This window comes from Mesocricetus auratus, unplaced genomic scaffold (genome assembly GCF_017639785.1).
Source record: "Mesocricetus auratus isolate SY011 unplaced genomic scaffold, BCM_Maur_2.0 Super-Scaffold_100006, whole genome shotgun sequence".
NCBI lineage: Eukaryota > Metazoa > Chordata > Mammalia > Rodentia > Cricetidae > Mesocricetus > Mesocricetus auratus.
The window spans coordinates 14319730-14331976 of NW_024429190.1; the positions used below are offsets into that span (position 1 = coordinate 14319730).

Consider the following 12247-nt stretch of genomic DNA (forward strand, 5'->3'; position numbering starts at 1 on the left):
AGACCATCCAAAACAATGGTGGGCAGGAGTCAGCCTGACCCAGACCCTTCAGACTAAGGAGCTGGAGTTTTAGGAAACTCTGGGTAGGGCGGGCCTAATAGGTCAGGTTTCTTGAAAGTGACTAGGCCCTTCCCCATAACCACTATAGCTCCTTCTGAAGCCCCCACCCCCTCCCTGTCCTCACCTCAGACGGGCCAGGATTGAGCCTGGATACTACCTAGGAATGGCCTACTACATGGTGGAGTCAGAATAGAGCCTCGAACCTGGAGGGGCATCTGCATAAGCACTACAAAACCCTGACTGGATTACCAGAGCATCAGCCCTAACTTCTAAACCCTGATGCTGTGCCAGGGACAGTCCCCACACAACCCCAAAGATACAGAGGGCCAGTGGGGCCCCACCCACCTTCCCGCAGCTGCGGCAGTGGTGCTTCCTGCGGATGACGGTGAAGGGAGCTTTGCAGGAGGTGCAGAAGCCACAGGCCTCATCTGGCACCCACTCAGGAGGGTCTGTCACAAGAGCGTCAGACATACAGAGTGGTGGGTTGGGGGTAGGGAAAGGGTAGAGGCCTGGCTGGTGGATAGACACCCCTTATCTCACTCCTCTGGTCCTGTTCTAGACTTGTCAGTCACTACCTGTGACTAGCTACAATGTCCGTGGACAGAGTCACACCCCAGGCGCAGGCTCCAGGCCAGGCCATCTGGACTCAGGATATACAGCAGAATCAGTGATCATGCCCTAACTAAGACCTTCATTCTGGTCACTGTTTAGCCACCTAATGCAGCACTCCCTGACCCAGGCACACCTTTAACGCTATAGTAGCATACTTTTCCCAAAGTCTTGGGCCGCTCCCTTAGATGCACTGCAGTATTACCAAATAGCCCAGGATTCCTCTCCCCTGACATCCGAGCTGCCTAGCTTCCAGCCCACTCCATGTCAGTCTGCAGGACCTGCCCTCACCACAAGGAAGGCTTCTGAACCCCCCCTTCCCAAAGCTCCTATTAATGTCCCAGACTGTCCTGAGGCTGCTGTGTGAGACTCCTTCAGTGCAGGTGAAGCACTGGGGGATTGGGTATTGTAGCCATAACCAATCCTTGCTCCTCATCCCTGAGCTTGTACCTACCAGGCTGAGCTGCGAAACAACAGGCCCGAGGTTACAAAGCAGTAAAGGAGCTGCACACACTAGTACTAAGAAGGAGGTACAGAGTGGGAGGCCACCTCCCATGGGATGCTGTATCCCCATCGGCCTGGTATCCAGATGAACATGCACAGAGTGGCTCCTTCTGCTCAGCACACAGCATGTCAGGTCCATACCAGAGATTCCCACATACCCTCAAAGTCCCCATCTCGAGTCTTGGCTGCCAGTTCTGAGGATGACACCATCTCCTGGCATAGTGCACAGTCCTCCAAGGCTGCACTCCGTAGGGTCTGGGTTACTGTAAGAGAGAAGGAAGCCACTGGGGTTGGTAGGCAATGCAGTAGATGCAACTGATTGTCCTTAGTGCCTCTAACTTTCCAGCTCCTTACAAGCCCCCTCACCATCTCTCAGTACACAGAGCAAGTCATCTCAGCAGGTAGGATGCCAATGCGGACAAAGTTCTTCCTACAAAAGGGTCCGTCCTTTGTATAGCATGGTGAATCCCAGGGGCACTTGGTGGCTCCCCCTGCATGAGCATCTAGCTCTGGGCCCTTACACTGACCGGTAAGCTTTCCTGGCCTATGATCCCCAAGGCAGAAGCTTAAAGCCAAGGCATCTGAGAACCCTGTCCAGACTATGACCAAGGTGCCTGCCCTTACCACCAACTTGACTCAGGATTTCCAGAAGGCAGACCTGCCTGGACTGCCAGTCAGAATTTGGCCAGTTGGCAGAGCTGGTTGATGCAGAAGGACATGCCCTGTTGGGCCAGACTCCCAGGACTAGCTGGGTTATTCCATATACCCAGATAGCTCATGGACAGAAGAATGTACAAAGATGTAGCACTCCCCAAACAGGTACCTCAGACTAGCATGAGGCGTGTCTAGCTCCAGTTCCTACCAAGGACCCTACAGGGACAATTTACCTGTTGTGTGTGTAAGGTGTGCATGTATATAAAAATGTGTACATATACGCATCTATATGTAAATGTGACAGCACATATGTATGCCTCCAATGAGTTGAATATGTATAAATATGAGGCAGCTAGGAGTAGATATTGCCACCCTCTCATAGTGGGATGGGCCAGTGTCCCCGTTTTTCACTCAGGCTGGGCTGGTCTCCAAACACTTTGACAGATGAGTGTTAGTCAACTGGTCTAGTCTCAGATGGAAGGCAGGTCCACAACTTCTGTCTGCAGTAAAAAGTTGGATGGCTTGCTACAGTCTATGCAAGAACCAGAGCCAGGGACCCACCTGCAAAGTGGCATGGGGAGTCACTTCTCCAGGCTATACACCCATCTCCTCAAGTCGGACAACCTGGAACATTGTTCCAGCAGATTCTGGGGGTGTGATGTCCTGCATGCTCCCTTATCGGGGACAGTGGACACAGCGGTTGGCAGGAGCCTCAGAGCCTGTCCCCCAGCAGCACTTACCCTTCTTTAACTTCTCCTTGTCATCTGTTTCTGGCTTGGTGGCCATGACCTCAAACAGCGTTTTGAGAATACTTCTCAGGTCGCTGGCATAGTTCGTCTGCAGCTGGTCAGCTACACCTGATAGAGAAGCCCATGGGAGAAGTGACAGGAAGACAGATGGTTGGGTTGAGCCAGCCACATTGGAAGACTACACTGCCATTTGCTGGATAGGACACACCCAAAGCTCATGGATCCTTATGAGAGGATTCCCTTGACATGAGTACAAACTCAGGAATCAAGAGAGGATAGGAAGGAATGAGAGCTTCCTGGTCAATCCCAACATTGCTGCTCTCATAGATATATAACTTATCCAGGGTCACAACCACCACAATTATACTATGGTGACTGCTTGCCAAGAGATACCCACAGAGGTCCCCATAACACTGTGCCTATGGCAGCCCCTGTTGCCATCGTAGAAACAAGGACATCCAGACATGTCTACCTTCTACTAGTACCCCATACTACATACACTGCTCTGAGTAACTTTGACTACAGAGTCACAGAACAGGCTCTGTATAGCCATGGATCCCAGGGTAACTCCCACCCTGAGGTGGTCCAGGACCTGAGCCCATCACTTCCAGCCGCCCCTGGAGGAAAGTACTACCCCATGTTCACTTACAGAGCTCCTTCCTCCCTACAGGACACACTTAGTCCCACCCCTAGGCTTGCTCTGCAGATCACATTGCCTTCCACTTTAACCAGGGCAAGCTAGGCCAGCCCCGTCTCCACACTCATGCCCGGGGCTCAGATCTCGCACCTGAAATGCAGACAAACAGACGGTGGATCAGGTCATGGCTGCCATGGAACCTGGACCGGATCTTCTCTCTGGTTGCCATGGGGGTGAGAGGCATAACTGCAGGGGCCACCTCCGGCCTGCTGTTGTCTAAAGAGCAGGAACCATTTGTGGAGCTGATGCAGAGAAGACAAGCAGAGCAGGTGAGTAGGGGACACAGCTAGGGGCCTGTCTCAGTGAGGGCTTCTGTTAAGTCCAGGACCAGAAGCAACTTGGGGAAGAAAGGATTTATTTCAGATTACAACTCTCGGGTCTTTCTGTCGCAGAGGGAAGTCAGTACAGGAACTCAAGGCAGGAACCTGGAGGCAGGAACTGAATCAGAGGGCATGGAGGAGTACAGTTTGCTTTCCATGGCTTGCACAGCCTGCTTTCTTACATAATCCAGAACCACCTGTCCAGGGCTGGGCCCTCCCACATCAATTACTAATTAATGTAAAAAAATGCCCCACAGACTTAACTACAACAGGACAGTCTTACAGATGCATTTCTCAGTTAAGATTTCCCCTTCCTAAATGCCTAGATTTGTCAAAGTGACAAAAAAAAAAAAAAAAAAGCAACCAGCCCAGGGCCTCTGGAGCCAGAAGTCAGAGGTCAGAAGTCTATCCTCAAGCCCCCCTCCAAAGGAGTTGAATTGCCTGGAAATGCCATTTCCTATCCTGTAAATGACATCAGTGTCCATTTTTGAATAACATTGGGCCTGACAGTCTGATGCAGTACTGCCTTGCTCTAGCCTGACAGCTACTCCCCTGTACTAGTCCTCCCAAGTGGGCTGATGTAGCATCTGCTCTAGCTTGAGCTATTCCATCTTGCATCTTGCACTTAACATAATCTCCAAGATTCTTTCCACGGAAGACTCTTTGACCTGTCACGCCATCTGTGGGAACAGAATAACCGCCCACAGGAATGCATGCTCACCTGACCCCTTGAACCCATGAGTGAGACCTTATTTGAAAAGAGGATCTTTTCAGATGCAATTAAGGGTTTGGCACTGAGACTCTCCTAGATTATTCAGTGGGTCCTAAATCCACTGGCACCAAAGTTGAGGCACAGGGATGAAGAGGAGACCACATGTCCAGAGTCTGAGATTGGCGTGATGCAGCCAAAAGCCAAGGGACACCTGGAGATCCCTAGAGTTGGAAGAGGCAGGAAGAACTCTCTCTGGTGTTTCGGGAGGGAGAACAGCTTTGCCAGATTTTGGACTTGTGGACTGGGGACGAGAAGAGGACATATATTTGACAGTTTAGGCCACTTATTGTGGCACTTTGTTAGCAGCCACAGGACATTCAAATAGTCTCCCCCTTCTAACACCTGTCCCTCCTCTCCCCAGTGGCTAGTTTTACTGGATTTGTTCTTCAAGAGTTCACTCTGTCTGGTCTGTGCATAGGGGATTCATAGCCAAAATCTCTGAGAGTTAGGACACAACCTGGCCAACCCAAATCAATTAGCACCTGGGGGAGGCTCCAGGCCAAAGAGTTTGCCGTGCCTGGTTTTGATCTTTGCCGTTAGTAAAGCTGAGCTGCTAAACTCTCCTAAGGGCTCCTAAACTTACAGCAGAGTGGAGCAGTCACAGGACAACAGTCGGCACAGAGCTGAGGGGCTAGCACGTTCCCGAGAGCAGTCTGGGTGGAGATGACGGGGAACTAAGTAGCAGGGATAAGAGGGAAAGTCAAAAGGAGGCAAGAAAGGGCAGGCCATGAGCTGGGGCCAAAGAGAGAAAGGGGCTAGAAGATGGCTCAGCAGTTAGGAGCAACAGCTGCTCTTCCAGAACACCAGAATTCACTTCCCAGAACCCACATGGTACCTCACAATTGTCTGTAACCCTAACTCCAAGGGATCTGACTCCCTTTTCTGATCTCCACAGGCACCAGGCATGCATGTAGTTCACAAATATACTTGTAGGCAAAACACTCATACACATTAAATAAACACATGAAAGGTAGAAGGTTGGTAAGAACTAGAAAAGAGAAATTGCAGGTCTTGGTTGCCAGAAATTTCAGAGAGCTTCCAAACTGTAAGTGCTAAGAGTCTGTCCCCCTAGACTGTAATGCTAGCACTGTAGGGCTGAGCACATCAGCACCCAGTGACCATTCAGTAATGCTAACATTAGCTGGCACAGCTGGCTATTGCTTCTAACTGCTGCCAAGAAGTGGGGCTGCTGGTGGTTTAAGCCCACTGCAATAGGTCTCTAATTAGAGTGTCCAGGGCCACAAGCCTGCAGCATCTACATCTATACCCTGGAATGATAACCATGCTTGGAGCTGTTAGCCTTTAGGTATGCCATTCTAGTCCCTAGGCCCCAAGCATTTGAGAGCCCAGGACTGCCAGCAATGGGAGAGCCTCTCTTTATTGCAGGTTCTCCTAAGATAGAGTTAAGTCAGTTGTTGGTTGACAGCAACTCATGATCTATACCCTCTCTTTTCCTTTTGGTGGAAACTGATTTATTTCTTGGTCTGTTTTCTATACCAAAGTCTTGCCTCAAATGCTCGTGTGTGCTTGACTATTTGGTGTATTTTAGAGGAAAGCCTGTACAACAGGACTGCAACCACTTTGGAAAAGTATTTTGCTGCCATCAAAATAAAATTGCATAGCCTCCCCCCCCATTTTTATAGCTCAGTGGACCATCACCAACACAGCCTGGATCCTCTGTCTGTCTGTCTGCTGACACAACTGAATCTTTGTGATAGCTCTCTATGTTCCAGAAGAAAACTGGGAAGGAGTCCAAACCTACATGATGGGACGCAGAGTCAACTGCAATCCGACCACCCATTGCCAGGGGTACCAAGGCAGGGGTGGGTCAGCCCAACACAGCCCACTATAGGCACGGTCTAATTTACATATTGTATGTGTCCCTGGACATGCAATGGGAAAACACACAGGGCTGTGCTCATGGATACAACCTTGGGTACAGACACATTTGGAAGCACAAAGGTGAGATACCATGAACACTCAACAATGGTGGACTAAACAGGAAGGAGGCGCTGGGGCAGGAAGAAGTCCTAGAGCCCTATGGGTTCCTTCCCTATTAGATGGGACACTCACAGAAGTTGTCTTGCTCGAATACAGTGAATGACTATTGGCACACAGAGACGCCTGGAGAGCTGTGTCAGGGCTGGGCATGCTGAGCCATAGAAGCTGGTGTCCTACTGGGATCCTTAGAATGAGCTCCAGAACCCCACATCTAGATAGCTCCGTTTCATAGAGGTAAAGCCCCTGACTTCTATCTGGGGATGCGGTTTATTGAATCTGTGTTGATTATTAAGGAGACTTCCTTTCAATATACCCTACCTGCAGTTCATAGCCTCACCAGTTGACATCAGGCTGGACTTGAACTTACAGAGATACACCTGCCTCTGCTTTCTGAATGCTGGTATTAAAGGCAGAACCATACTTGGCTCAGGTGATTTTTCTTTTTTGGGACAGGACCTCATGTAAACCACATTGGCCCCAAACTAGTTATTGTGATGAGGAAGGCCTTGAACTTTTGATCCTTCTGCCTCTACCTACCAAGTGCTGGGAGTACAAGTGTGGGCCATTATACCTGCCTAATTTTATTGTTTTAGACAAGGTCTCACTATGTAATCCTAGTTGACCTCATAATCCTCCTGCCTTTGCCTCCTAAGTGCTAGGATTAAAGTCACATACGACCACCTGCAGCTCACTCAAAAGATTTGAAAATAGGGACTCAGGCATATGTTTGTACAGAGATGTCCTGAACATCATTATTCACATGCCCAGAGGTGAAAACAAGCCCGAGAGTCTATGAAGGAGGATGAGTATATAACACGGCAGTGAAATGTTATCCAGCCTTCAAAACGAAAGAGATTTTGACACATACTCCAATGTAGATGAACCTTGAAACATGCTAAGTGAAAGAAACCAGATACAAAAGACAAATCCTACATGACTTTATTATGTGAGGTCTCTAGAGCTGGTTAAGCCAAAGATACAGAAAATAGAGTGGGAAGATGCCAAGGGCTGGGGCAGGTAAGTGGAGACAGTTTAGAAGGCGAAAACATTCTGGAGAGGGAAGGTAATTATGGCTGACTGAGACTGCAAATGTGGCGTTACAATGCAGGGGAATCACAGTTAAAGTGACAAATTTGATGTATGCTTATCAAAATTTTACTGAATGAAAGTAGAACAAAACAAAAACAACCAGGGCAAAGGAGAATGAGGAAAAGGTATTGAGGATAAAAGGCATGACATGAACACACTGGAAATGCTATTAAGTAAAATGGCCTTCAAGATGGCTCAGCAGGTAAAGTCACTCATTGCTAAGCCTTAGGACCTGAGTTTAGTCCCTGGGCCCCGCAGAGAGGAGGGAGAGAGCCTACTCCTGCAAATTGTCTTCTGATTTCCATAAATTCACTATGGCATGCATGCCATGTCCCTGCCCTCCAACCACAAAACAGTAAATAATTACAATAAAAAATCAAAGTATCATACAAACATAGATGAGAGACTAGAAAATACCAAGTATTTATTTTTTGGTCAGACGAATGAAAGACGCAGCCATGGTGGCACATTTCCATAGTTCCAGCTTTGGGAGGAGGCAGGGGGAAGGTAAGTGTGGAGCTAACCTGAGCTACATAGTAAGATCCAATCTCAAACAAACAAGCAAATAAATAAATAGAAATTCTGTTCCAAGAAGAGAAGGAAATGGCACCCTGCTCATGGTGGTGGCACCAAGAGGCTTAAAAAGGAGAGAGGTAGCCGGGCGTTGGTGGCGCACGCCTTTAATCCCAGCACTCGGGAGGCAGAGGCAAGCGGATCTCTTTGAGGTTGAGGCCAGGCTGGACCGACAGCCTCCAAAACAGAGAAACCCTGTCTCGTAAAACCAAACCAAAACAAAAAACAAAAAAAAAACCAAAAAAAAAAAAAAAAAAAAAAAAAAGGAGAGAGGTGCTGAATAGGCTAGGGCCCAGTGGCAGCCAGACCAAACATGTTGCTGAAGATTTGTCTCCTGAGATGACAGCAACAGGAAAGTATGACCTACTCAGAAGTTAGACATGAAGGCCTTGCTGACCACACTAGGCCCTGGGCACGGTCAGTTCCACTATCCTAGACACCTCAGCCCCAAGAGCAAAGCTCCAGAGCTGAAACAGCCACAGCATGTCTAGTTCTGCCTTCCTCATGAGTCCTGGGGCCAAGCATTGTGCTGGATAGTTTTTTCAACTTGACACAACTTTCCATCTCAATTAAGAAACTACCTCCTTAAGTTTGGGATATAGGCAAGCCTGTAGGGCATTTTCTTTCTTTCCCTCTTTCTTTCTTTCCTTTCTTTTTTTAAACATTTTTCACTTATTTATTTTTTACATTGCAATCCCAGTTCTCCCTCCCTCCTTTTCTCCTGCTCCCAACTTCCCTCCCCACCCCACCTCCTATCTTCTTCTTGGAAGAGGGTAAGGCCTCCTCTAGGAAGTCTACTAAGTCTGTCCCATCATCTCCTTGAGGCAGGACCAAAGTACCTTCCCACCCCTCACGCCCCTGTGTCTAGGCTGAGCAAGGTGTCTCTCCATATAGAATGGGCTCCACTAAGTCAGTTTGTGCATTAGAGTTAGATCTTGGACCCACTGCCAGTGGCTTCATATATTGTCCCAGTCACACCACTGTCACCTATATTAAGGGAGTCTAGTTTGATCTTATGCAGGTTCCCCATTTGTTAGACCAGAGTTAATGGGGGATGTCCTTCTGTATGCTATGGATATATGTTTCTCCTATCAGGTGGTGAATAAATGCTGATTATCCAGTAGCCAGGCAGGAAGTATGGGCAGGGCTACCAGACTAGAAATGCTGGGAAGAGGAATACAGAGTGAGTCCCTAGAGAGATGCCATGTAGCCATCAAAGGAGTAACATGCCACAGCATATGGGTAAGCCACAGCCTTGTGGCAATACGCAGTTTAATGGAAATGGGTTAATAATTAAGAGAGAGCTAGCCAATAAGAAGCCTGAGCCATTGGCCAGTTTATAATTAATATTAGTCTCAGTGTGTTTATTTGGGGCTAAATGGCTGTGGGACCAGGCAGGATAGAAACTCCATCATCAGGAGTCAGTGATCTCTCACTAGCTCTGGTCAGCTGATTCTGTGGGTTTCCCATCATGGTCTTGACTCCTTTGTTCATATTATCGCTCCTCACTCACTTCGATTGTACTACAGGAGCTTGGCCCAACTGTTAGCTGTGGATTTCTGTATCTGTTCCATCTGTTTCTGGAAGAGGGTTCTAGATTCTCTGGGGTTGTGGTTTGTAGGCTGGTTATCTTTTGCTTTGTGTCTGTTATCTTCTTATGAGTTAGTACACACTATATTTGTCTTCCTGGGTTTGGATTATCTCACTCAATATGTTTTTTTTTCTAGTTCTGTCCATTTGCTGCAAATTTTAAGATGTCATTGTTTCTTACTGCTGAGTAGTACTCCATTGTGTAAAGGTACCACATTTTCTTTATCCATTCTTTGGTTGAGGGGCATCTAGGTTGTTTCTAAGATCCGGTTATTATGAATAATGTTGCTATGAACATAGTCAAGCAAATGTCTTGTGATATGAATGTGCCTCCTTTGGGTATATGCCCAAAAGTGGTATTGCAGGGTCTTGAGGGGCGTTTTCTTAATTAGTGATAGATGGGACAGGACATAGCTCATTGTAAATATTGCTATCCCTGGTCTGGTTGTCCTGGGCTCTATAAGAAAGCAGGCTGAGCAAGCCAGTAAGCAGGACTCCTCCATGGCCTCTGCTTGAGTTCCTGTTATCACTGCTTTGATGGTGATTGGTTATATGGAAGCAATCCCTTTCCTCCCCAAGTTGCATTTGGTCATGGCATTTCATTACAGCAATGGTGACCCTAAACTAAGACAGGCAGGGCAGGACACCCTTCCAGGAACAGGCTCTAGAAACATTACCAAAGTCACATCAGTTTTGCAGAACAGCAGTGAACAGCAGCAGATGGTCAGCATGCTGACCATTGGGCTCCTTACATTCCTGCTTGACTCTAGCAGGGAGGTGTGTACGCTGTCCTGGGCTGAATACTGTCCATTCATATGTATGATGAAGTCCTGCAGGACCTCAGAGTGGGTCCTACTTGCAAACAGCATCCTGGTGGGTGTTATGATCGCAAATGAGATCACCCTAGACCGGGTAAGGACCTGATCCAACAGGACTGATGTCCTCATAAAAAGAGTAAATCTGGACACAGGCAGTCATGCAGGTGCAACAGCATGGTGATGAAAACATGGGTTGCGGTGATGTTTCACAAGTCAAAGAGCTCAGAGATGCATGACCACCACCAGGAACAGGACAGTAGCCCGGGACAGCCCCCGACAGAGCCAGCTCCGAGACTCCCTGATCTTGACTTCCTGCCTTCAAGACTGAAAGATGGCCAGTTCCCTCTGCAGCATCTTCTGTTTGTCATAATTTGTTACAAAAACCCCAAGACATTTATTCATGGAGGAGAGTCCTATGTCTCAGGAGTGTCCCATGACTCAGAGGAGCCCAGTATCCAAGGCCGTACCAGGCACAGGCTGCCCCCAAACACTGGAGCTCCTGGCAAGACTCCCACAGATCTGGGGCAGAGAAACTTTGCATACAAGAGTCAGAAGTTATCTCCTCTATTAAAATCCCTCTCTCCTGCCCTTCAACCTCACTCCCCTTGCTCACTCCTCTCAGCCTTTCCCTGGGCTATCACAGAGAAGGCAGGTATGACTTTCCATAGTGTCCCTGAGCCCATCATGTTCTTTTCATGAATTCCTCTAGGAGCTTCAAGTTCCTTCAGAATCAGTTCCAGTGTCTGTCTTAGGGATTTTATTGCTGTGAAGAGACACCATGACCACAGAAGCTTTTTTTTTGTTGTTTGTTTTTTTGGTTTTGAAGTCAGGGTTTCTCTGTGGCTTTGGAGGCTGTCCTGGAACTAGCTCTTGTAGACCAGGCTGGCCTCAAACTTACAGAGATCTGCCTGCCTCTGCCTCCTGAGTTCTGGTATTAAAGGCATGCGCCACCACCATTGGGGTGGTTCACTTACAGTTTCAGAGGTCCAGTCTGTTATCACTAGAAGCATTCCAATGGCTTGTATGGGATTGGATGGGGATGGATTATGGCACTCAAAAGTCACAGAATACTGAGTGTTACAGCTCAGATGGAAAGGTATTCTGGCACTTGGGAACCAATGAATACCACAGGCCAGAGTAAACATAACAACTAACAGCCCTGCTTCAGGGAAAGGCTTCCCCAGTGTATCAGCTCTGCTCTGGCAGGAGGAGGGTTTCCCTGGTGAAGTGTTACAGTTCGGCTCCAGTCCCCCAGGCACAGAGTGTAACAACTTCAATTGCCAGGGAAGATTTCCCCAGCCAAAAGTGCTACAGCCCTGCTCCACTCTGCTCCGTCCAGGGTTGTCTCTGCTCCAGTGAAAGAAGGTCTCACCCAAACCTCATTCAAGAGATTTATTGTGAAAGAAGAATCCACGAGAGTGGCTGCTCTCTGCCAGGGTGGCAGAGAACAGCCGGGCATACACTCAGTATTCTTTGGCTCCTAAATGCCATAATCCATCCCTGTTCAATCCCATCCATCACCATGACGAGGACCATGGTGCCATGCAGGCAGACATGGGGCTTGCTACATCTTGACCAGAAAGCAGCAGGAAGTTGGCTGCCCATTACACGGAGGGAATCTTGAGCAAGAGACCTTAAAGCCCTCCCCCACAGTGACACCCTTCCTCTAAGGCTATACCTCCTAATAGTGCCACTGTCTTTGGTTTTCTTTCAAACCACCACATTGTACTAAGGGGGAAACTATCCCCGGTCAGGTCACAAATAGACTTCAAAACATAAATCTTTCCTGCCCCAACGCTGACTGATTACTG

General features: G+C 48.2%; 1 protein-coding gene across 5 annotated transcripts in view; it reads right to left on the reverse strand.

Annotated features, from left to right (window-relative positions):
- Zfyve28 (zinc finger FYVE-type containing 28) overlaps positions 1–12247 on the reverse strand; it is a 97549-nt gene that overhangs the window by 1305 nt on the left and 83997 nt on the right. For 3 of the 5 annotated variants that reach the window (XM_040746912.1, XM_005068872.4, XM_040746913.1), the window contains 4 exons: positions 3364–3515; positions 2568–2684; positions 1332–1436; positions 406–509 (listed from right to left, as the gene is read on the reverse strand). In XM_040746912.1, the coding sequence (XP_040602846.1) occupies positions 406–509; positions 1332–1436; positions 2568–2684; positions 3364–3515 (478 nt within the window). Of the gene's footprint in view, positions 1–405; positions 510–1331; positions 1437–2567; positions 2685–3363; positions 3516–12247 lie in introns of those variants that run through there. The other 2 variants (XM_013112522.3, XR_005877701.1) reach the window with 2 other exon arrangements.